General features: G+C 38.1%; 2 protein-coding genes across 3 annotated transcripts in view; both read left to right on the top strand.

The window, feature by feature from the left end:
- LOC141443987 (scavenger receptor class B member 1-like) overlaps positions 1–8,496 on the top strand; it is a 61,043-nt gene extending 52,547 nt beyond the window's left edge. The window contains exons 8-12 of the mRNA XM_074109432.1: positions 871–994; positions 2,310–2,453; positions 4,950–5,068; positions 5,929–6,057; positions 7,168–8,496. Of these exons, the coding sequence (XP_073965533.1) occupies positions 871–994; positions 2,310–2,453; positions 4,950–5,068; positions 5,929–6,057; positions 7,168–7,425 (774 nt within the window). The 3' untranslated portion in view covers positions 7,426–8,496. The remainder of the gene's footprint in view (positions 1–870; positions 995–2,309; positions 2,454–4,949; positions 5,069–5,928; positions 6,058–7,167) is intronic.
- Positions 8,497–9,717: 1,221 nt separating this feature from the next.
- LOC141443663 (uncharacterized) lies at positions 9,718–25,394 on the top strand. Of its 2 annotated transcripts, XR_012453067.1 has the most exons (11): positions 9,718–9,935; positions 12,031–12,865; positions 13,568–13,680; positions 14,633–14,768; positions 15,820–15,963; positions 16,692–16,777; positions 16,900–18,551; positions 20,971–21,090; positions 21,447–21,545; positions 21,980–24,404; positions 24,450–25,394. XR_012453067.1 is itself a non-coding variant. In XM_074109002.1 (10 exons), exons 1-10 carry the CDS (start codon positions 9,801–9,803, stop codon positions 22,080–22,082), a joined length of 3,423 nt encoding a protein of 1,140 aa, XP_073965103.1. In that variant the 5' UTR covers positions 9,718–9,800; the 3' UTR covers positions 22,083–25,394. The 2 variants fall into 2 exon arrangements, 1 of the variants encoding a protein (XP_073965103.1); XM_074109002.1 differs by having other exon boundaries at positions 21,980–25,394.
- The last annotated feature ends 68 nt before the right edge of the window (positions 25,395–25,462 follow it).

Below are 25,462 nucleotides of genomic sequence, written 5' to 3'. Positions count from 1 at the left end.
GAACAGGGGTCACCGACATAGCCAAGCGAAATAGCTCGTTGAAGTGGCAATGGGCAGGCCATATAGCACGAAGAACAGATGGCCGTTGGGGCCGAAAAGTTCTCGAGTGCAGACCGCGGATCGGCAAGCGCAGCAGGACGTCCACCAACGAGATAGAGCGATGACTTGGTTAAAGCCGCGGGTTCACGGTGGATGCAAGTCGCTGCCAACCCAAGCAACTGGATGTCTACGGGGAAGGCCTATGTCCAACAGTGGACGATCTATGGCTGAGATGATGATGATGTAACCAATGACTAATAATGATTCATTGTAGTAAAATATAGAATGCTTCGTAGTCAAAAATTCAGTATAGAAAACATTTTGAACTCGCGCCGATTTTACGCCGATACGCTGATCGGCGGCGGCGGCGTCGAAAAAATGGCGGCGGCGGCGGCGGGTCGGCGCGGCGCACACGTCTAATCCTTAGTCGCAGCGACAAGAGCTAAAAAAACTCGCTGAGCTAGTTTTATAGCTCAGCGAGTTTTTTTAGTTCTTGTCGCTATAAAACTAGCTCAGCGATACTCGCTCAGCGCTGTTAGCTTGGCGGCCGTCCAGCTCGAGCGAGTGGAGCGAGTAATCGCCCGTCGTGCTAGAACACTCGCTTTTCACTGCTCGCCCACTCGTTTCTAGTTACTCGCTCTGCTCGCTTCTCGCTCATCGTCGGCGGTGGGACAAGTGCCTAAAGCTCAACATTTCCAGCTTTATCGCTATATGTCACGTGACCAGATTTGACACTGGAAACGAGCGTCGAGCGATTTCATGTGGCCGCGGCCTTACCACATTTCGATTTACAAGCGACTCTTTCTCACAGCGTCATACGTTGCTCCACAGGCGTGTCCCGACCGAATCTTCGGCTCAACTGAGGGAGTGATGTACCACCAGCACATGAGCAAACGAGACGTGCTGCTCTATTGGAGGAAGACGGTATGCAAACTGATGCCGTTGTACTTTGACAGTAAGTATAAGTATCCCAAAAGAAATCAATTGTCCTAATATGAAAACGTATATGTATAACAGAATTGGCATGACATTATTAGGCATGGCGTTTACTCTGGAATCACTTTGAGACTTGTACAGTCACCAGCATTAATATGTGCCACAGCGGAGCGTGCAAAAATATCTGATACATCCTTCCGGCCCTAGAAATAGAGTCGTATCAGATATTTGCGCACGCTTGTTGTGTCAGTCAGATATTGGTGCTGGTAACTGTATAGGTGAGATGAACGGTCCGGGAACTTTCTGGCCGGCCTGACTCGCTGTCCTTGCGGAGGGATGTTGTATCCATATGTATCTTAAACCACATCTATTATGGCAAGTGCTCTGAGGAGTTGTTCGACTACCTGCTGCTAAGTTTCTCCATCGCGCCATTCGTAACCGACTTTCTTTTCACCCTCACCAACTCAATAGTTAACAGTTCGTTCCTTGCGGAACTTTTTGCTACACACTGTGAGACTTTGGAATCAGCTGATATTTGCAGCGCCAGTACATATTTCCGGACCGGTAAAACCTGGGGATCTTCACAAAACGGGCCTGATCTTTTCACAAAAGACCGGCAATGCATCCGTAATTCAACTTATGTTATGGATGTCCTTGGGCGGCTGGCGGTGATTGCTTTCCATCAGTTTACCCCCCATCCAATGGCGTAGCGTGTGTATTTGCCGCCTTCTTACTTATGTAGGTGCTTATTTCAATTTGAAAAAAAACATAATAATACCTACAAGATGTCATTATTCTACAATTGATTTATAGAAAGGGGACTCCCCATTTCGTCATAATAAGTAATGGAGAATTTCCTGCTCATTGTAATCGGTTCGAATCCTTGTTGTGTCAAAAATGTGAAACATAATATTTTCAAGATATACTGAGCGGCAAAAACCTGGCCCTCAAATGTATGCAGAATCGGTAATTTTGTATGAAAGGTGGGCCAAATTTTGTGCCGCTGAGTATATATTTATTATGAAATTATGCCATCCCCTGAAAGTCCCCGCCACGCTACGCCACTGCCCCCATCCAATCCAAGGGCGTCACCAGGGGGGGAAGCAGATTCCCGTACGTCGAAACCAAACCTCGAATTAATTCACCACTTCCAATAAATACCTACAATTCATACTTTTCTCATTCTCCAAATCTCCATATCAACGTGCAACCCCCCCCCCCCCCCTTCCCCCTGGGTCATCGGCTGGCGATGCCCTTGCCCCTATCATATTATTATAAAAGATCATATAGAAAGAGATGAAGTTGTCCACTAACCAACCCTCCAACCCCTCCAGGTGAACTGACACTGGACAGCGTCCACGTGTACCGCTACAACTTGTCGGAGAGCGTGTTCGAACGCGTCACGAACGGGACCGACTGCTACGACACAGAACCCTCGCTGCCCGCGGGCATCAGCGACGGAAGCAAATGCTACTTCGGTAATGACCAACTTAGAAAATCATGCAGTTCCTCCACCTCCACACTGTAAGAACACACGAATCACACAAACCAAATTAGCACCACCATCACACTACGCTGACCGATTCGAACACAACCAGAGTTCATCAGAGCACAACCGTTCACCATATGAACTATGTAACACCTGGAATCTAACATCCAGCATGGTGAACGGTTGAGTTAGGTACTCTGGTGATGAACACTGGTTGAGTTCAAAACGCGTCAGCGTACTGTTATGATAGTGATAGTGGATTTGTGTGATTTCTGTGTGTTCTTAACAGCGTGGAGGCGATGGAGCTGCATGAACATACATTTGTTACATAGACATAAGAATCGTAAGGTCGCGGGTGAGCAAAGTCATTATTTACCCATCAAAACATGAATGTGAAATGAGAGCCAAGTTCAATATTAAGATATAGGTAAGTATGCCTTGATTGTTGAGTTTAACGACAAAAGAAGTGAGATCTAAATGAGTGCCAAGTCACAATTTGTCACAATTTAAAATATCATTTCGTCTTGTAACTTAGGATAATATATTGAAGCCAGGTCTGACTTGGCTAGTTCTCATATACTATTAACAGTTTACGTGAAATAGTTTTTCAGTTATGAGGGGGTCAAAAGTGGCTCCAATTGGTTTGGGTAAAATTACACACGGTGCTGCTCGCCAGTTCTGTTAGCTTGAACTTGGCTTGACACGCGCGCGTGTCTAGCTAGTTCATCCCTATTCTAAACACGCGACATTGGCAACTGTTCCCTTCCCACAGCCATGTATTGTTATGCTTATCGTTTGTCAAAGTTCACGGCAATGGAGTTGACCTACTAGTAAACAATGGGAGAATCGATTTGACCTTGCTCCACTACCACACTGAGAGTATCTGTGACAGGATAGATGAGGGCTAAAATACAGGTGAAATATCACTAGATGGCGTTAGTATCGTGAGGTTTTTGACGTTACGGTCTTGCTTGCAATGAGGGTTCTCGCTGAGGCGAAATATCGGTAGATGGCGTTAGTATTGTGAGATCCGTTTGACGTTTGCTTGCGATTGGCTCATTTAGTTATTTAACCAATCACGAGCAAACGTCAAACGGACCTCACGATCACGATACTAACGCCATCTAGCGATATTTCGCCTCTATGAAAACCCTTATTGGCTAATAACTAAATGATACAAGAATGGTGTTTAAGGCGGGAAAGTATACGCCTAAAGTTGTACCACCAATTGTGCTCCATGGGACCCCCCTAGCGGTTGTTAATAGATTTAAGTATTTAGGGCATATCTTAACACCTGACCTTAGTGATGACCTAGATATTGAACGTGAGCGCAGGGCGTTGGCTGTAAGGGCTAACATGATTGCTCGCAGGTTTGCTCGATGTTCCACCGAAGTTAAAATCACATTATTCAAAGCATACTGCCAGTCTTTCTACTCGTGCAGCCTGTGGGTTAGGTACACTAAGAAGGCATACAACGCCCTGCGCGTGCAATATAATAATGCATTCAGGTTGCTGTTGGGACTGCCCAGGTGGTGCAGTGCATCGCTGATGTTTGCAGAGGCTCGCACGGACGGTTTTCATGCGCTCATGCGTAAGAAGATCGTCTCGTTGCTGGGCAGGCTCAGGAGGAGTACTAACAGCATCCTGAGTGTCATAGCTGATAGGTACGATTGCCCCATTCTGGCGTACTGGGTCGGTCAAATAAAGGCTGTAGCGCGATTTAGATTTAAGTAGGCGATAAAGTAACATAGATTAAGAATTACTAACACTATTAAATATGGATGTAATAACGTCTGAAATAAAGTTTTATTATTATTATTATAAAAATATGTCATTCTATTTAGTCCGGCAGTTAGATTATGGATAAATATGGGACACGTTTTTTTTGGTTTATAAAATTATTAAAAATCGACAAAGGTATAGATCATCAAACTTCCGGAGTGGGGGCTTGTGTACGTCACTATTAGGTAAAAATCGTACCATTATAGTGACTTCATAAACGAGTAACGTCATAAAACCTTACGATACTAACGCCATCTAGCGGTATTTCGCCTGACAAAAAATTCTCCTTGCACGACAACTATTAGCTAGCTGTCGGCACTTTGGTCTCCAGTAGTGTTAATCAGGTGTTTTTGCAAGCGAGGGCCCTATGGACCTGAGGTCTAAAAGCCTACGGGTATAAAATGGTATGTCGAACTAAGACCCTTGTATTTTGCTGTATTTTTACCCGATTGTATTGTATTGTAATCATTAACAGAAGCTCTTAAAGTTAACATGCAATAAATGAATTGAATTGAGTTAAATTTAACATGAAACCTGGTAGGATATAACATGGCCGCATGGCCCGAAGGATTATGTTTTTCGTGCATATGTATGTATGTTGATGTATTACCGAGAATAATTCAACAGATTCTAGAAGACTTGTTATTTTTTTTAGTTTTGAGACAGTCAGGTTTTTGATTTTTTGTTCCGGTTTTAATTGCAGGTTTCCCGATGGTTATTTCCTACCCCCACTTCTACACGGGAGGGGTGCCGAAGGACCACTTCGTAACCGGGCTGCAACCTGACAGATACAAGCACAACTCTTACACCATTGTTGAGCCGGTAAGATATATTATAACTAGATTTACCCGCTTTATGGGCTACCTAAGGGGAGCAGGGAAGGGTAGCTGCCTACCCCCCTGGTATTTTATGCTTTACAATACATAGGTTTAGGGGAAATAATAAGTGTGGAGAGTGAGTAGATCTTGTGCGGGTTACTTGGACTCGTTTACTGATCTCTCGAACTACCACTGAACAGAACTCACTACATTATGTACATGCTAGCTTATATACTAGAATATCTCTAAGGCACTGAGATGGCGGCGTGGCTTATCTGGATCGATCGCGCGTAAGATAGATATCACTGCATTTCAAATTAATCGACACGATCCAGATAAATCATGTGCCAGCCATGGCACAATATGTATATAATATATAATATAGGTAGGTATACAATAGAAATAGAATGCGTTAACTCTTCCTTCGCCTCGTTCTTTGCCTCGCTAGCCGTAAGTGGGTTTGTATGACAAAACTAGAGTCTAAAAAACCTGAAAAAAATGTGACTCCCTCACCTACTAAGTATATAAAAATTATCATAATAATAATCAAAAATCTTTTATTGCTTGAAATAATTTTGTCCTTCCCAGGCTCTCAAACTATGCTTAGCAATTTTCAATTGAATCGGTTCAAGCATGAAGGTGTAGCAGACAGACAGACTGAATTGCTGTCGCATATATACTCGTAATTAGTAAAAATAAATAAACCTACCCAACTATCAAGTTATCGAATACTAAAGTTGCTGAAAACAAACATTCCTTTAAATTTTAGACTTATAGCGTCATCTTTACATGAGTAGCTGAACTACGTTAGCAACTACTCGACAACAGATGGCACTACTAGACAATTAAATTATTTTGTTCCAGTTGACTGGTACTCCATTCCGATCCGTGGCGAGAATGCAAAGTAACCTGCGGATACAAGATCTTTCTGGTTTCTCCAAGGAATATGCCAAGTTCTCCAATCTCATTCTACCTCTGTTCTGGGCTGAATATGTAAGTGTTTTATTTAATAATACACGTGGCAGAAGTACCGTTTTTCGCTATAATAAGTTGACATTTGAAGTAATAAAGAATATAAAAAATGTTTAGTGCGTTTTCAAAAGTTTATACGAAAACGAAAAAAGTTTGTAATGTTTTATTAATATAAATTTATTTCAAACGTATATTCAAACAATATATGGCCATAAACGGTACAATGGCCACAAACGCACCTGGGTACACCCAGGTGGTAGGACCTTGTGCAAGGTCCGCCCGGATTGCTACCACCATCTTGCTCGCTAATCCTGCCGTGAAATAGCAGTGCTTGCATTGTTGTGTTTCGGCGTGGACAGTAAGACAGCCGGTGAAATTACTGGCACTTGAGGTATCCCATCTTAGGCCTCTCGGTTGGAACGCATCTGCAATCCTCCTGGTGTTGCAGGTGTCTATGGGCGGTGGTAATCTCTTACCATCAGGTGACCCACTTGCTCGTTTGCCATCCAGTCGAATAAAAAAAAAAAACGATAGTTCTACCCTACCATAAAAATTCTATAAATCTTTCTTATTTTTTAGGCTTCAGTACCCAAAGGATACAAAATAGAGCTCTATTGCTGTCACTTACGTTTCCGTTTGTCCTTTTGCCGCACTAATTTTACAGTCGGAGCAATGACATTATAATATGTTACTTTTTATAAGCTCCCTGGATCGGAAAGTATTAAAATTTTTCGATATAAGCGTCTTATGAACCCAAAGCCTTAGAAATTGCCAAAAAACATTTTTAAATGTTTATCTTGGGGTTCCCTCCCAAAGCTAATAAGGAAGCGGCACAAAGCAAATTTTTTGACTTACCACTTCAGATGACTAGCGGCTCTGTATGGGCTTAGGTCCTTTTCCCTATTAATTCATGAAGGGATGGATAAAAAAAGCTAGCTCTTCAAAGTGTGGCCAGGGTCATTTTATGTTTCCCACAAAATAAAAATGATATTTTATTTGCTTTAACAAATCTTGACAGAGTTACTAGAGTTAGTTAAAATCGAACGTTTTTAGGGTTCCGTAGTCAACTAGGAACCCTTATTTTATAATACTTTGATATGGTTCGAAATTAAAATTTCATTTTTTTTTCAGAATCAAGAAGGCCTGCCTCACCAAATCCAGAGCACAATACACTTTATGACGGTCATTCTACCTCCTTTATCAACCGTAATTTTAGCAATCACTCTATTATTATCGTGCTACATTTTATTTAGACAAATTTACATCCACAAATTTAAGAATGATAGTCTTAACTCTGTTCTACAACTCCAGTGTAATCAAAACAGAGCTCTAGCTGGCACCAAATGGTTTGCCAATGAAAAAGAAGCATTCTTAAATATGCCCAGTTGATTTAGACGAAAAATATGTAATACAGTGATTTTAAAGACTTGATCAGGATTTTCTACTCTATAAATATTAGTTGCTCAACTCGGTAATTCATTATATTAAGATCCAAAACCGTGTACTTACTTTATTCTGTGGTCTAACCGAAACCAGTATTTGCAGTCGAAACCGTAGCCAAAATCGAATTTCGTCCTTTATAAAACTTTATTCAAGGACTTTTAGTATATATTTTTGAATCTCGAGTTATTTTTTGAGTCTATTGCATAGATTTAAAAATTTATGGCGGGAAAAACTGAGTATCTAATGTAACCAAACATTAATGCAAAATACTTATATATAGCAGCTATAAAATATAACCAGACACGTGGGTGGCGAAGCCACTACGATGCTGATTGCTTGCGAATGCTGCACGGAAGCCCACGAACCCATTTTCGGTTTCAGTCCTAATTTCAGCCAAAATTCTGACGAACCAGAAGCTCTAATTTCACGCCAAAACACGTCAAACCCAAAACCAAATGTTCAGTCAGGTACTAGTAAATGTATAAAAATCGTTAAACGTCTATATTTCAACGAAAAAACTAAAAACACAACAATATAATGTCATTAATTCTTGGCCCTATGCTACAAAGTGCAAAATCCGAACTTGATATCTAGCAGTCCTAATGACGCTAATATTTAATACGAGAGTGAGAGGGACGATACGATAAGAATTTCGCATTTCGAAATGAAGGAGTGTCATGATTTTGCATTTCGTAGTATAAGGCCAGATTAGGGTTTATCCTGATTTCGTCGCTAGAATCATTCTGTAGATACCTCTATTATTTTTTCTTTATTATACAAAATTAACAACCTTAAGAAGACTGATGAACCTCGTTCGCATTTAAAGTTATTGCATACTTAAAATGCATTATTACTAACTAAATTCCATAATGAAAGCCTTAGTAGGGTGTTTTACGAATGTTTTGTATCTGTACATAATAATATTCACGCTGTGATTGTTCCTAAGGTAAATTAGTAAACTATTTGCTCACTTTAAGTGTAAGGATATAATTTGTTAATAAAACGTTTTTTTAAATACCTATTTGTATTCATTTAACAACTTTTCTTTCAGTATCTTATAGGTAGTTATATTAACTACCTAAGGCCTTATTGTCCAACACACTTCGAATCACAATTGTTTCCCCGCTTCTTTCGGTCACACGGCATAAGACGAGGGTAGAACGAGACGGCGAACGCGATCGCTAACGTCAGCACGTTAGACAATACGGCTCTGCAGGGCTACTACGAAACACGAAACTCGAAATTCGTGTTGTACCGTCCCTCTCGCTCTCGTATTAAATAGTATAGTGTCAGAGGGACCGTACGACACGAACTTCGAGTTTCGGGTTTCGTAATAGCCCAACCTATGGTACAAATAAGATGTTTTAATTTAAAGCACGCGCTTTGTCAAGACATCCTGCATTGTTGTACACATGAAAACGCTCGCTCTTAATACACTTGTTATGTAGAACGTCTTCCTTTATTAACGCACGTTCCCAAAGCGTGTGCTTTAAAAGACCCAATGTGTATCAAGTATACGGCTCAAACTTTGAAATAAACAAACCAGTAATGTCACTTGTATAATAATATGTAACAGTTACACATTCGCACAAATCGCCAGAAGCAAGCCAGAAGAATGGAAAATGAGCGCTTCCCACTCGCGTATTCGTGATAAGCCTCGCTACTCAGCTTACGACTTTCAAACTCGAGTAACGTAGTTTATTGAACGTGAGTCAGCTTTACTCGCACGACGCAAATAACGAGCGTGAAAAACTTCTAAAACCAAACGAAAAACAAAATATGTTTGGGGGAATGAGATCATTAATATTTTCGATAGTGAGACTAAAATAAAATTATTGTTTATTTTTTTTCTAATGTTTATTTCTAGCTATGGCAGCCGAGTTTTTCAGCCGAACAGTTTAATTCATCAAAACATAGAAAGAACACAACAACAGTAACATTATCATTAATTTGAGTAATTTTACCTTTGCTGGTATACTTTTGCGTTTTGATCTTTCCTTTATCCGCATACGCAATTTAATTAACCTAAACTTGAAGAATTCACATATTTTTGCACCTTAGTAGTATTCTATTCTTCGCTAAACATAAATATTTATATAAAACACGTGAGTTTTAAAAGTTAAATTTTATTAAATATTTCTTGATTATTTATGAAGAATAAAAAACGAAGCAATCAACTTCACGATGCATGCATTAACGAAACATCGAAATTTGATATGTTTAGATTTTAGCGGCGGTAAGCAAAGTTTTTTCCATTGACAAAGATAAATTGTTGCAGTCGCTCTGTATTTCGAAAGAATGTTAATTATTAGAGTTAAACTATGCATTCGAATAAGAAAATATTGACTTCTAAAAACAGCCCTTGGTTATTGTGTCCGTCGAAGAGTTTTCCCGGCAAGTTTTATTATTTCAACGGTTCGACGGGTGAAACGGCGTGGAGTCTCAACGATGCAGATGTAAGTTGATATTTTACTGTACTAAGCACAAATTTAAACACAAGGAAAGACCGCCATGCTTTCAACCATGCTTTCAATTCATTAATTTTATAAATATGCGTAAAAATCGTAACAAAAGCCACAATTTTTCATAGTTTAGGTATTTTTCCGCCGTTGGTCTCAAAATAATACTTGTATTTTCCTACTGCTTTGCCTTGGTAGTATTTACAGTTATAATAAAGGAGCGAAAATGTTATCCAAACTAAACTTATTAACGAAACGCCAACACGGTGTGATAAAGGCATTAGCAATTGCACTCTGAGACTTCTAATACTTACTCACTCGAAAACTTTCCTCTTATATATAGATGAAAATATTTTTTTATCTGTGTAAATTCAATGAAAAGTTACCCTAGGTTGTGTTATAGTTTATAGTCTCAATCACCATTATAACTTACAAGTTTTTTCAACATCTTGGGCAGTAGATAAATATCAGGGTTGGTCACAGAAATGAACATAAGAAAACTGATTTGGAAATGACATGTTAAAACGGTCAATCATCTATTAAGTGTTTGCTATTCTGTCCTATAACTCTGGAGACATAAGTGATAAACTTTCTTAGAAAAATGTTTGCAATGTATACTACTAGCATGCTTAGATGAGTCATGAAGGAATTACCTTAAACTGTCACAACAAAAGTTTAAGTGGATTTGTCCCCACAAAATTGTACTTTTAAGAAGTCTCCACAGTGGCGTAGCTAGGTAACCTAGGGCCCTGGGGCAAATAAAAAAATGGGGCCCACTGCTATCCAAACTGGTAAGGTTTTTTGAAGTAAAATCATTATAATTATATACAAATACTTTAAAAATGCTAAGCAACTTTATCATCAGCTATAAAGCAGATTTTGAGGGCCCCCTGAGCTTGAGGGCCCTGGGGCACTGCCCCGCCTAGCCCCTTGGTAGCTACGCCACTGAGTCTCCATAAAGGCATTACCATGGCAACAAGCTACACTTATTTATATCCATTTAACATGTATTTATTTACATAAAAGAAGATTGTCCGAAAAACTACAGTATTTTGCATTTGAGAAATAAAATCAGTACTAGATATAGTATTTGAACAAAAAAAATAATTTCCCACCCTTTTTAATTCCCAATGCCTTTCTTAATTTACTTGTAACAATTGTAAAGGTGGAATTCACTCTTTCCATAGTAGCTGCATTTGTCTTTTTATGAAAAAAACCGGCCAAGAGCGTGTCGGACACGCCCAAAATGGGGTTCCGTAGCCATTACGAAAAAATTAAGTAATATTTTTCTAAGGATTTCGTATTTTATACGGAATCTTCCAAGTTTAGGTATATGTTATACCTTAGGCTGCTATTTAAGAGTAAAACTACTAATAATTCTCAAGCAAACTTAGCTGTTATAGTTTTCCTTGAAAGTTTGAAATACTTACTACCATCCTGAATTTTTTCAAATTTTTCCACCCATCGGTTTAGATTTTAGAGGACGCTCGATTTTAATGAAAATTTGCACTTTAAAGTTGAATATTTCGCAAAAAAATCAATGAATCGAAAAATCGTCTTAGCAAACCCGTAATGGTTTTAAAAGACCTATCCAACGATACCCCACACTATAGGGTTGGATAAGAAAATAGAAATCACCCCTACTTTACGTCTATGGGAGGTACCCTAAAAAAATTTTATTTAATTTTTTATTGTACCATTTTGTCGGCATAGTTTACGTATATATCCGTGCAAAATTACAGCTTTCTAGCATTGATAGTCCCTGAGCAAAGCCGCGTACGGACGGACAGACAGACAGACAGACAGACAGACATGGCGAAACTAAAAGGGTTCCGTTTTGCCATTTTGGCTCTGGAACCCTAAAAACAGCATTCAAATAGGTCCACCCGTTTAAGAGCTACGGTGCCACAAACAGACAAACAGACACACACACACACACATAGCGGTCAAACTTATAACACTTCTCTTTTTGTGTCCGGGGTTAAAAACGCTTATTATTATTATAATCGAGTTTTAGCCCGAGCAAAGCTCGGTCGCCCAGGTACTAAATACTAAAATAGGTTGGGTTGCTTAACAAATGTTCGTTTTGCAGACAAAAAACCTCAAGAAACCTACTATAGTGACGGATAAAACTCACGCATACCCAGAACCTGTTGAACCACCAGCTGACTACAGTACATCAACTGAAAAACACAATCCCACTAAAGGATTCCAAAACGGTTTCGGTAACATACTGAATTTAAAAAGAAGTTTCAATACACGACAGAATGTTAGCACGGACACATGTTCCAGTCACCTAAGTAACCGCAGTGTAAATTCAACTCATACAAATTCAGGACACAGTTCATGCCTCTATGACAATGTGGGTAGCTCATCACCTATGTTTGGCCGAGCTGTGTTCCCTAATTACGTATCAAGAGACCCGGTACCTAAAGTGATCTGGACTCTAACGCCAATGCTCATTCCCGAGCAACCAACACAGAGGCCAATGTTGGATCAAATAACCCAATATGAACCACAAGAAATGTTCACACATGTCAATCAATTCCAGAGCTCAAGTAAGAGTCCATTTCAATTTAACCCGTCTACGCTCCACAATGTGCCAACGTTTGATCAAATGTTGGGTCCACGGTTCAGAGACATGTTTGATACGAAACCTAAGAACAAAGAAGTTGGCTGTCAAACAATGGCCAAACCCAGAGTTAGGGCTGGATCTCTAAGCGAATTTACTCCGAAAACTATACTTAAATCAAGCCAATCTGCTAAAGATTTAAGGACTAGTGATGAGACATCACCAAGCCCTAATGTTGATGATTCTCTTACCAACATGGAAAAACTTAATGTGTTAGAAGACAATGATTTGAGATTTGTATTGGTTGCTAAAAGGAGGCAATCTGTGAGTTTAGATGATACTCCAAAGTCTGCAGGTAACTATTTTTACAGCCGAATCAAAAGAATCACAGCTTAGTAGCCTTCTCAAGTTAACAAGTAATAGTCGATCAAAATTTTACATTATGATTGGTTATTTGGAGTCTTTTTGTATTTTTTATTTCAACTCCGAATTTGTCACTTTTACGGTCATCCCGTAAAACCATATCGAAAATACAAACTGAGACATGGATGCACAGAAAAACTAGAAAAAGAGACCAGCGCTGGGAATCGAACCCAGGTCCTCAGCATTCCGTGCTGCGTGCCATACCCCTACACTACCACTGGACAGTACAGACACGAATTGCTCCTATGCAATGGACACATAATATCTCAGGTTGCTTATTTCTACTACGCTACTTAAGCAGCAGCAAGCGAAACACTTTTGAATTATGTTGGTTTCGTTCTGAATGTGTTTTTGTCTGTACTCCTGTCCAGTGGTAGTGTAGGGGCATGGCACGCAGCACGGAATGCTGAGGACCTGGGTTCGATTCCCAGCGCTGGTCTCTTTTTCTGGTTTTTCTGTGCATCCATGTCTCAGTTTGTATTTTCGACAAAATTTTACAGTGATTATTTGCATATAGTACGAAACGCTACCTACTGCTCTTGCACCCGGTGCTCTGAGGATGAACTCGGGTTGAGTTTGAAACGCGTCAGCGTAGGGGTGGTGGTGATTAAAAATTCTATTGTTATCGTTCCAGAGCCTTCAAAACAAAGTACATCATCAGACAAAGTTGACTGTAAAAAGCGAGTGACTTTTGCACTAGATGAACAGGACAGTAGTACTGAAGACAATCAAAGTAATGTGATTCTAGTAAGTACTAACAGTGACTTTTTAAAGGGCATTCGCGCATTCTGATTTATCATACTCTTTTTAAAAGGCCGGCAACGCACTTGTGACTTGTTTGTCCATCGGCAAATTCATCTTGCATCAGTCTATTACCGTGTCGCTTTTTTCAATACATAAAAAAATAAATGAGAATGGACAATCGGCCTTTCTCATTCATCTGTGCACTCAGTCTAATTACCGTGTCGCTTTTTTCCCGCAAACGTGACTCGGCAATTACACTTGAGAGCAAAGATAAATGAGAATGGACAATCGGCCTTTCTCATTCATCTGTGCACTCAGTCTAATTACCGTGTCGCTTTTTTCCCGCAAAAGTGACACGGTCATGAGATTGAGTGCAGATCTGTATAGGAATGGCTGATATATCACTACACTTTACCAGTGGCATCGTTCGCGTAAAATTAAAAATAATTGTTATATAAATAAAAGATTGAGTATGTTAGATTAGAACCTTGATGTAATTATTGGGAATTACCACACGAATTACGTAAAGTCCCTGAATTTCAATTTGTATGCGCTAAAACGGCTAGACGGATTTAGATGAAATTTGGAATGAGATAGCTGGGCATCTGGAATAACACAGGCTACTTTTTATCCGATACTTCCACGGGATAGGGATAAATCTCGAATGTAAGCTTCGGAAATTCCCATTGGAATATAATAAAATCTCAGAATTTCAATTCAACTGCCCGACCTAATGGTTAAGGCTGCGTTTCCACCAGAGAAGAGAAGTTTTCAAACAATTTCAGCAAGTTTAATACATATCCTCGCGCAGCACCGCTCTGGTGGAAACAGATGAGCGGAGCGAGGCGAGGTAAATGAAGCGCTTCTATTGGTTCCTGAAAAACTCATTCTTCGCGACACCTCCTCACACATCTCTGGTTGAAAGTCAGCCTAATATTTTTTTTTATTACTTCAGAGTCCAGACTCTTTGGAAATGGAGTGCCCCGAGCCTTCAGAAGATGTTCCCGAAACTGCCAGCACTTGGTACATAGTAGTGGATACGTCGGCGCTTCTTGCTGAGTTTGAGTGCTTTGGACAATTTATGCTAAGTGGTTAGAAATACTACTAATATTGTAAATTAGCGTTTACTAAATTTATGACATTTATCCATACTACCATTCACATTCATATACTATACCAGGCGTGGCGCACTCCGCGATATAGGTGCGATTCTGTAAGTATCAAAACACCCCACGCCGGCGTGGCTTAACTCACTAGGGCTATGAGCACCGCCCGGCACGCACGCTCGCAGTCTCGCTCGAACGCTACGTGTAGCTGTGTGATTTTCGTGAAACTAGTTCACGAGAAGTGTAAAAAAATATTGCATTCATATTTATTTTATTTATATATTCATATTCTGTACATAACATTACACTAACTAACCCAATTCTGTTCGAAACCATATTAAGTGCGAGTGCGACAAAAGAACAGATAGGTAATTCGCGATTTACCAATGCCCACTGCGACGACGCATTCGGCACGTGACCTTGTACAATTATCCATTTTGAGACCGTCGGAGATCGTAGGCGCGTCAATTTAATAATTCTAGAAAACTAAGTATTTGTCCGAATTTACTCTTAAGTTATATGTGAGTATTATTTTTTTATTGATTTACAACCCTATCTTAAACCAAAACGTTAGTGCTGAATAATAACGACCTTCGCGCGCGAGTTCAATGTTGCTTGGCTGGCGGTGTGCGGTGATTTTGCTAATAAAAATTACGTAGGCATATAAAATGGCGGCTTTCGTCAACATCAAAAGAGAGAACCTTCAGTACTTGTACTATTAATTATTCTGTGATTATACTATATTATAAATTTGAAAGTTTATGTGTTTGTTTGTATGTTTGTCCATCTTTCACGTCGAAACGGAGCAACACATCGACGTAATTTTTGTTATAGAGATATTTTATGGGCCAGAGAGTGACATCGGCTATTTTTTATCCCGGAAAAATGCACAGTTCCCGAGGGAACAGCGTGCGATAGCCGAATTACACGCGGACGAAGCCGCGGGCAAAAGCCAGTCCCTCTATATATTTATCCCTCTAATATCAAATATCATAATTGCGAAAGTTAAGATTTGAATTTTTTTTTTTGTTTTCAGATAAGAATTGCCGTCTGCTGATCCCCTACGTAGTGAAATTAAAAATAGAAGCTCTAAGCAAAGGCGATTGTATCGGACGACATAAAGCCATTACGGCGCGACAAATATTAAGAAGGATGGCAACACCGAACACACAGATTGTCGGTAAGTTTTATGCTGGCAACTCTGTGAATGTCATTGGTAAAAGTACCTTGTGTGACACTTCATCTGAATTCCCCCAATGATCAATAGATGGCGTTGAATTCAAACATCTAAGGGTCTCCTCACATCTATCGACGCGGAGATAGAAAAATACCTTTATGTCCACGAAATAAGAGCTAACAAGTCATGGTTCGGCTCGTATCGGCTCGGCTGCCGACGTATCGACGTCGTTTCGCTTTATTGCGTGGACATAAAGAGTTTTTTGATCGGCTTGATCCAATTCCGCGTCTATACTCTATAGATGTGGGGAGACCCTAAGAAACGTCAAAAACTTACAGATGACGCGATAATAATACTTTAATTTAGATAAAAGTACCTGGGCGACCGAGCTTTGCTCACTAATAACTCGATAATAAGCGTTTTCCCAGAAATAAGAGAAAGCTAGATCGATTTGTCATCCCCGAAAACCCCCACATACCAAATTTCATCGAATTGGAGCGATTTCCTAGATCCCCGAAATATATATATATATACCTCTGAACGAGCAATTCTTGTATAATATTGTATATGTTTATCTTGTATTGTATTGTAAGAATTGCTCGTTTAAAGGTAGATTAGATTAGATTAATACAGCTTAAGCTATCCCTTAAGACCTCAGGAAGGACATATAATGGTTTTTATTCTGGAGGATTGGAGCTTGCTTGTAAAAAGTTGCCTTTATTCGGTTTTAGTACAACAGAAGCCAGACACCCTCAGCGCTTGCGAGGAGGACGCCATTTTGAAATGTTGCTGGCAACTACTTCAAGAAAACCATGCGGTAAGTGCAATGAATTACTGCTCAACATATCTTTACAAAACTACAATGTATTAAATAGGTGCCGTGAGCAATGAAAACATACCTACGTATGTTTCTTTTTGAGAAAATCTAACTTGTTTTAGGTACTTATAACAGAAAACACGAAACTATTAGAGAAAGCAAGAATAATCGACATTGAGTGTTATACTTTTGAGGAATTCAAGGTTACTATCAAACCAGCAGAAACACACGACCCGTTTGATTTGAAAAAGGTAAAAATAACAGTCAACAACTACGAAAAACCGTCCCAAAATCTCTTCCAGCAAACTTTAGAGGAGTTAAATCCTTTCGGTTTTACTGATAGAGTAGATTATGCGCCGAAAACATTATTTGACAAACAAAACGAAACAAACAGAATCCTATTCGGCAAGAGAAAAGACAATGACAAATTAATAAATTTAACTAATACTAGCATAGCTTTGAAAAATGTTTTTAATGATATTGACAAAATAGATGACGATATAAGAAGACTTGAAATCACAGAGCAAATTACCAAAGGAAATCAATCTAGCGAACATAGCTTTGACGATATAAATAATGATCAAAAACTAAATCTAGCATATCAATACATAAATAAAAATACCATAAAAATAAGTGGTATAACAAAACTTAATGCAGTGTTCGATTTAGACGATGAACTGAAGAGGTTTTACATAAAGAATGATGTAATGGAAAATAGGGTAAACAGTAAGCGAGACGAGTGGATCTGCCGTCTCACTCAGATCATGGAGGAAGCGTTAACAGAGTTTTTATTGAAAGAAAAGTACAATTTGAAAAAAACAATACCACCATGGAGTTTGCATGAAGCTATTCAAGTAATGGGAGAGAAATTCAAAAATCAACCCAAAATCAAAACTATTGTAGGAAGATTCGATACTCATCTAATAAATTGCAGTATCAATGGAAAATTGAACCAAAATATGGAACCGATAGATCTCATCAAACTGGTCGGCTTCAGTATGATTCTTGTACAAAATTTAAAAGAAACTATACATTGTTGCTTCAATGAAGCTGATGAAAAACTACAAGAATTAATTAAAAATATAGAAGATCCTAAAACAGACATTGAATTTAATCTAGAAAGTCTTATAACGCCTGTATTGCGAAGAAGCGACGAATTAGAATCAAGAACACCTATGTCTTATATAAATAAGCAATCAGATGTATTACAATATTTAAAGAAACACTTCACTGCTATGCAGGACTATGTAATCGAGAATGAACCAAAAATACTAAGAACTACTGGAAAAGATCTCAACACACTTAAAATCAGTAATAATAAATGTATGACTTTTGAAACTGAGGTTCTAGAAACAGTTGAACCAAAAATAATCAGAAATGTTACTGGAAAAGATCTAAACACGATTAAAATCAGTAATAACAAATGTATGACTGCTGGAACTGAGATTGTACAAACAGTTGAACCAAAAGTAATCAGAAATGTTACTGTTATAGAAGCGTATGAAGAAAAATTTAAGAAACTTGATATGGAAGAACTGGACTATGAAGACACTGTGGTTACAATATCGTCAGAAAACGATTTTGATGATAAATTAGTTTTTATTCCAAATAATTCATTATTAGAGACGCTTAAAATGAATGATTTGTCGGAATGCTCTGTGTTAGAAGAATCGTATAGTAGCACGTTCTATAACGAATGTGTACTAGCCTGCCCTTTGATGAAAGCATTTTTGACAGAATTGAGAAGCACCTTTATGCGGGTTTATTCGTTCATGTAAGTTTTAATTTTTTCATCACTTAAGCTCTGAAAGTAGGTTGCATTTAACTTGAAATCCGTGTTGTAAATTCGATTTATATCTTTAGGAATGTAAGTAAGTTAAATTTAAAAATCGAATGGTGCTCCTTTGTATTCACGAACTGGTACACAAGGAGATTGTATGTAATGCGTAATACTTACCTCAAAACCTCCATGCTGGCATAATGCTGCTGGCCAGTGCTGGCTGAATGTGCCAAAGCCAAAGAGCGCGAGGCCATTAAAAAAAAAGACGGTTTCAAATTGCGTATACATACATTTATAACGGTTTTTCTTTATTTCCTCGCATTTGTGATGAAAAGTAGTGTTCAACTCGAGTGTAAATGATCAATTACACCCGCGAACTATAAGCACCCTCGCTCGCTTTGCTCGCTCGTGCGCCTAAATATCTTGGGTCTAATTGATCACTTACAACCCTCGTTTATCAATCTACTATTATTTCAATCATTGCTCTTCTGTGTAGGTACTGTCACTTACGGAGTCCTACTAATATTTTAAATATGAAACTTTATGAGAAAGACAGTGTTGTACGTTTGTTACTTCTTCATGCTAAAACAGTTGGACACATTTGGAAATTTGGTATGTAGACAGCTGGAGATCTGGAATAGCACATAGGCTACTTTTTATCCCGATAATCTCACGGGATAGGCATACAATCTCGAAACCACAACCGTCGGGTCTAACTTTAAACCTTAAGTACGTACATAGAAAGGCATAGAGGATTTAATTAACGTTGCATATTTTTAACGTTGTGTACTTTATCGGAAACATTCGTGTTTGTCGTACTACTTCACCCAGCCTCAGTATCCATCAAGACAGCGTAGAGGAAGGTCGCATCGTGAGATTAATAATTCTAGTTACTAATATACTTAATCCTACTAATATTATAAATGTGAAAGTTTGTGAGTGAGTGAGTATGTTTGTTACTTCTTCACGCTGAAACGGCTGGACGGATTTGGATGAAATTTGGCAAAAAGTTAGTTTATAAGCTAGTTTATAACGAATTTCCCCTATGCACCTCATATCTCAGCTTAAGTGGCTAAATAAGAAACAACACAACGGCACGGAATGCCGAGAACCTGGTCTTATTTTTCTGGTTTTTCTGTGCATCTATATTTCAGTTTGTATTTTCGATATAGGTTTTACGGGATGACCGTAAAAGTAACAAAAAAATTGGAATTGAAATAAAAAATACAAAAAGATTCCAAAAAACCAATCTTAAGCTGTTGTTAACACAACCTCAATGAAGACCACGATATAAAGTTTGGAAATTCCCAGGGGAATACGGTATTTGACAACTTCTGATTTTGCCATATCTTAATATTATTATGAAAATATAGATAAACAGATAGTGTTTAGCGAAGAGAAAATTTAAATCGGTTGAAAATTGGATTTATAGTGATTTTTTGAAAAGTCCTATATACCTGTCTCTTTCTCAAACGCTTTTTTCTATGCAGCAAGTATGGCGGTACTGGCGTGTGACGTCACATGCCAGTATGTCTTTCTCTGTCTAATCTTGAATTTCAAACCTTTATAACTTTGTTGTTTCTAAAGGTAGCTTAAAAATTGTTTTTCTATTCGATAACAGGCATTGTGTAGTTTTTAATTATAAAACATATACAAAATAGTCAAATACCGTATTTTATAAAATCCCGGAATTTCAATTGTAACTACCAGATCGAATACTTAGTTTACGCGTGCGAAGCAGCGGGTAAACTCTAGTTAATAATAATTAAGTCTAGATTTTTATTAGTTTTTTTTAAACTGCATTCTCTATTGATCGTAGGGGTTTATAACATCTTAGTGTGATACACCTCAAATTCGCAGTTTGACATTTGACACCAAATAATAAAGTTCCATATTAATGAATAAGGAAATGTCGCTCATTTAATACAATAATTGAGTGACCCTTCGGGTGCCACCGTATTCCGATTGAGTACCAACATTATGCACTATAATTATTAGGGGGCGTTCATAAATTACGTGAGACATTTTTTAGGATTTTTTGACTCCCCCGCCCTCCCTGGTGAGATTTCGTAAGATTTTCCTTAACTCCCTCCCCCTCTCTAAATCTCACGTGAGATTTTGTGAAATGTGTTTTGGCTGTTAACCCGTTGGATTTAAAAAAGAAAAAAAAATGTTCTATTAATTTTACGACTAGCAAAGACTAGTATTTGTGATTTGAGAACATTGCCGTAGTTTAAAATCACTGTGATAAAATTAAATAATAAAAATTTCAACTTAAATTATAAAACGCAATTTCACGCAGTTGAAAAAAAAATTACGTGATATTCGTGATATTGTGAGATTTCCGATTGACTTGACCTTCTTAAAGACCTCACGTAATTACCATTATCTGTACTAATTTAATATGTTTCAGAGCTGTAAGTATGCAAGACTATAAAGACAGAGAATTGTATGAAGACAAGAGAGCGGACATTAATATTAAAGCCAACATGGCCCACAATTACATTATGAAAATAGTCGACAGATTGCAAAGGTATGTGGAGTACTATTTTTAACCCCCGACGCAAAAAGAGGGGTGTTATAAGTTTGACCGCTATAATGTGTCTGTGTGTCTGTCTGTGGCACCGTAGCTCGGTGGACCGATTTGAATGCGGTTTTTTTATTTGAGAGCAGGTTTTCTAGCGATGGTTCTTAGACATGTTTCATCAAAATCCTGAAATGAAGTTCCTTTGCATATTTATAAAAAAAAAAATGATTTTTTTAGCATTAAATCTGACGCTGATGCTAGAATTTTCAAATAATGTAAATGGGCATTTATAAGGGATCATTTAACCCTCTTTCCACTTTACGGGTATTTTTTATAACACCATGTAACTATTCTAATTACAGTATTATAGCGAGAGAGGGCGGTAATGGACCGACGCTTAAAGACCTTCTGGTACAAGCAGGAGACTATGTGGAAGAAGACGAAACTATGGCCAAATACAAGTAAGACACACACACACACACACATCTAGGTATATGTAATACAACTTCACATGTTATTTTCGTAGTATGTATGGTCACGATCTCTAAATTATGATCCATTCTTGACCCCCGAAGCAAAAAGACAAATAAATTTGAGTTTTTTTTTTACTTAAAAACGAGATTAATTGCGATGGTTCCTAGCTATGTTTAATTAAAATCGGTTGAGCAATTTATGAGATATTGAACCTTAAATGACAATGTCAAGGTTTTATAACATTTCTAAGTTGGTTAGGTTGTATTGTATTGAATAACTCTTGTACATAAAACATGTGAAAATAACAGTTAGCAAGAGAAAGAGATGTACAAATACAACTAATATAAACAATAATTAACAAAAAACATTTTTTTATCGTGTCAGCAAATTAAATCTTTCCCATGGTATTTTTTTTTTTCAGGGAAGTGGTCGCAGGATATCTAGAGCAGGCTCAGATATTAGAAAATGCGCTGAAAAACTTACTAGCATTGACTCATATGAACTCCGAGTTAGATTCTATATAAAAGACTGACTGAATAATTTAAAAGTATCATAGGACATTTACACCAGCGGTCAGCAACCTTTTGACAGGAGAAATAAAATTTAAACAAGAACTTCAAAATGGAACTGCTGTCAAATCTCATTTAAGTATGCAGGTGGGTATAAGACTTTTATAAAAGTCACGGGCCGCGGGTTGCTTACCGCTGATTTACACGAATACCTCTATTTGTTCTAAGATGATTCAAATGACACATGATGATTATGTAACTTTGCGAGGCGGTAACTATTTAATTTTTTTCCAACCTGTAGTTTTAAGGTAATTGAATAACATAATACATATTTTTATATAAATCATTTAGATTTAAGTGTAATTTTCCATCGGCATAATATAGCACAGAGATGTGTAACATTTTGCCACGAAAAAATCTTTCATTTCATATTTAGTAGGGATGGGCCGAAATTCGTTTAACATTCGGTTTAACCGAATTTCGGCAGCTTGAGCCGAAATTCGGCATTCGGTTTAAATACCGAACATTCAGCATTGTATTGAATTCGGCACTAGAAAAAAAAACCTAGTTCTACTATTTTGTCATATCAGGTTTAAAATTTTCTAGAGGCAGGTTACTGAACCGAAATTCGCCCGGATTTTTTATTTTTACCGAATGTTCGGTTCAAACCACATTCGACCCATCGCTAATATATGCAACATTTTTGTTAATTATAATTTGAGTGTTCTAACCAGTGGCCTTGTTGTCTAACTCGAATAATTGTTGCCGATCGATACTCCACTATCGATAGTTTGAGCAAAAGCGATTGTTATCGATACCACAGAATAAGTAATAGTACAAGTACAGAAGGTTCTCTCTTTTGATGTTGACGAAAGCCGCCATTTTATATGCCTACGTAATTTTTATTAGCAAAATCACCGCGCACCACCAAGCAACATTGAACTCTAGTGCTGCGCGCGAAGGTCGTTATTATTCAGCACCAACGTTTTGGTTTAGGATAGGGTTGTAAATCAATAAAAAAATAACAGTCACATGTAACTTAAGAGTAAATTCGGACAAATACTTAGTTTTCTAGCATTTTTAAATTGACGCGCCTACGATCTCCGACGGTCACAAAATGGATAATTGTACAAGGTCGCGTGCCGAATGCGTCGTCGGCTGCCTCAAAGGTTTTGTACGCCCGCAGTGGGCATTGGTAAATCGCGAATTACCTATCTGTTCTTTTGTCGCACTCGCACTTAATATGGTTTCGAACAGAATTGGGTCAGTTAGTGTAATGTTATGTACAGAATATGAATATATAAATAAAATAAATATGAATGCAATATTTTTCTGCACTCATCGCGAAACAGTTTCACGAAAATCACACAGCTACACGTAGCGTTACGCGGCGCGACTAGTTCGAGCGAGACTGCGAGCGTGCGTGCCGGGCGGTGCTCATAGCCCTAGTGAGTTAAGCCACGCCGGCGTGGGGTGTTTTGATACTTACAGAATCGCACCTATATCGCGGAGTGCGCCGCGCCTGTCGATACTATCGACATCTCTTTTCTCGTCTTGACGACGAATGAACTATCGATAGGGCATTAAAACTATCGATTTTTCGGCAACACTATTTGGAATTGCGATCGTTTTCAACACTTCTTTCTTCACACGGTGTAAGATGAGGGTAGAAAGGGATTGCGAATGCAATCATTAACCTCAGAACGTTAGACAATAGGGGAGACCGGGGAGAGTTGTGACATCGTCGATTTTTGGAAGCTAAAAAACTGGCTAAGAGCGGGTCGGTCACGCCCGAAATAGGGTTCCGTAGCCATTATAAAAAAAAAAGTAATATTTTTCTAAGGATTTCGTATTTTGTACAGATTATTCCAAGTTTAGGTATATTTTATACCTTAGGCTGCTATTTATTCTTAAACTATCTACTAATAATTCTCAAGAAAACTTAACCGTTATAGTTTTCCTTGTAAGTTTGATATACTTACTACCATCCTGAATTTTTTAAAAATTTTGCACCCACTGGTTTAGATTGTAGGACGCTCGATTTTAATGAAAATTTGCCCTTTCAAGTTGAATATTTTGCAAACAACTGAATCGAAAAAACGTTTTAGCATTACGGGGTTCTAATGGTTTTAAAAGACCAATCCAACGATAATCCCACTTTACGTCTATGGGAGGTACTCTAAAAAATTTTTTTTTTATTTATAATTGTACCATTTTGTCGGCATAGTTTACATATATATTTGTGCAGTTACAGCTTTCTAGCATTAATAGTCCCTGAGCAAAGCCGCGGGAAGACAGACATGGCGAAACTATAAGGGTTCCGTTTTTGCCATTTTGGCTACGGAACCCTAAAAACGCAGGCTATTGCGAGCTTGCTAGCAGGTAATAAGATCTAAAATATCGACGTTGTCACTACTATCCTCGATCTCCCCTACGGCCACTGTTATGTTAGTGAAAATGAATCATTTTGCAGTCGTAGGGTAAGGGTTTAATGAAATAAACCGAGATAACTCACGTGTTAAATCGAGTTCAGCTCGATATGTTTCGGGCCAATACGTAACCCTTCTACTAGGAAATCCGAACAATCGAAAGTTCCAGGTTTATTCCATTAAATTTGAGCGAGTCTCGTGGTAGTTTAATGTTCAAAAGGTTGGGATTCCTGAGCATTGTATAGAATCCAATCGGTTGTCATTGCACTTGACTATATAATATAAATAGTGTTACGACATTATTAGGTGATCAAAATAAATAGAATTTATCTTTTGTTACTTATTTCTAGGTTGGTTAATAATAATAGTATTGAAGATTATAATAAAATCTAATGCTGAATCTACAGGTCAATCCCAAGAGCCATACGAAATGCGGAAATCGAAGTTCGTATCGTATCGTCCCTCTCACTATCGTTTTAAATAATATAAGCGTGAGCGGGACAGCAAGACACGAAGTTCGAATTTTGCACTTCGTTGTAAAGGGCCTGGCACGAATGGATTGAACGAAAGTATTTTGACTTAGACATTTTTGTAACAAAATGGATGATGCGCGTTATTTACATATTTGAATTCAATTTAGTAACACACAAATACAGATGTGAATGTTTTTCCATCGTATTTTGCCGAACTTTCGTCTTTATCTTGCTCTCTCAACTAGCTTACTGAAGTTTACTGAAGCTAGTTGAGATGCAAGATAAAAACGAACCGACGGAGGAAAACATTCACTAGATCTGTAATTTCATTCACTCATTCAATTTATTCGTGCAAGCTCTTGTGAGACGACCTGTACTTGTTTTTGATCAGGGTATAAAATGGTTCATACAACTTTGTGATTGGATCTTACGTTATGACAAGTAATTTAGCATCTTGTGTAATGTCACAAAATTTGTCTAAATCTTGTTTATA

Source organism: Choristoneura fumiferana, chromosome 28, assembly GCF_025370935.1.
Source record: "Choristoneura fumiferana chromosome 28, NRCan_CFum_1, whole genome shotgun sequence".
Taxonomy (NCBI): Eukaryota; Metazoa; Arthropoda; class Insecta; order Lepidoptera; family Tortricidae; genus Choristoneura; species Choristoneura fumiferana.
The sequence above is the reverse complement of the archived record's forward strand: the minus strand, read 5'-3'. Positions and strand labels throughout refer to the sequence as shown.

Excerpts from the sequence above, each read along its gene's own strand:
- LOC141443663 (XM_074109002.1), top strand. The coding sequence starts at position 9,801 with ATGCATTCGAATAAGAAAATATTGACTTCTAAAAACAGCCCTTGGTTA. Across the intron at positions 13,681-14,632 it reads ATCAAAGTAATGTGATTCTA|AGTCCAGACTCTTTGGAAAT; the intron begins GTAAGTACTAAC and ends TTATTACTTCAG. Across the intron at positions 21,091-21,446 it reads ATAGTCGACAGATTGCAAAG|TATTATAGCGAGAGAGGGCG; the intron begins GTATGTGGAGTA and ends TTCTAATTACAG.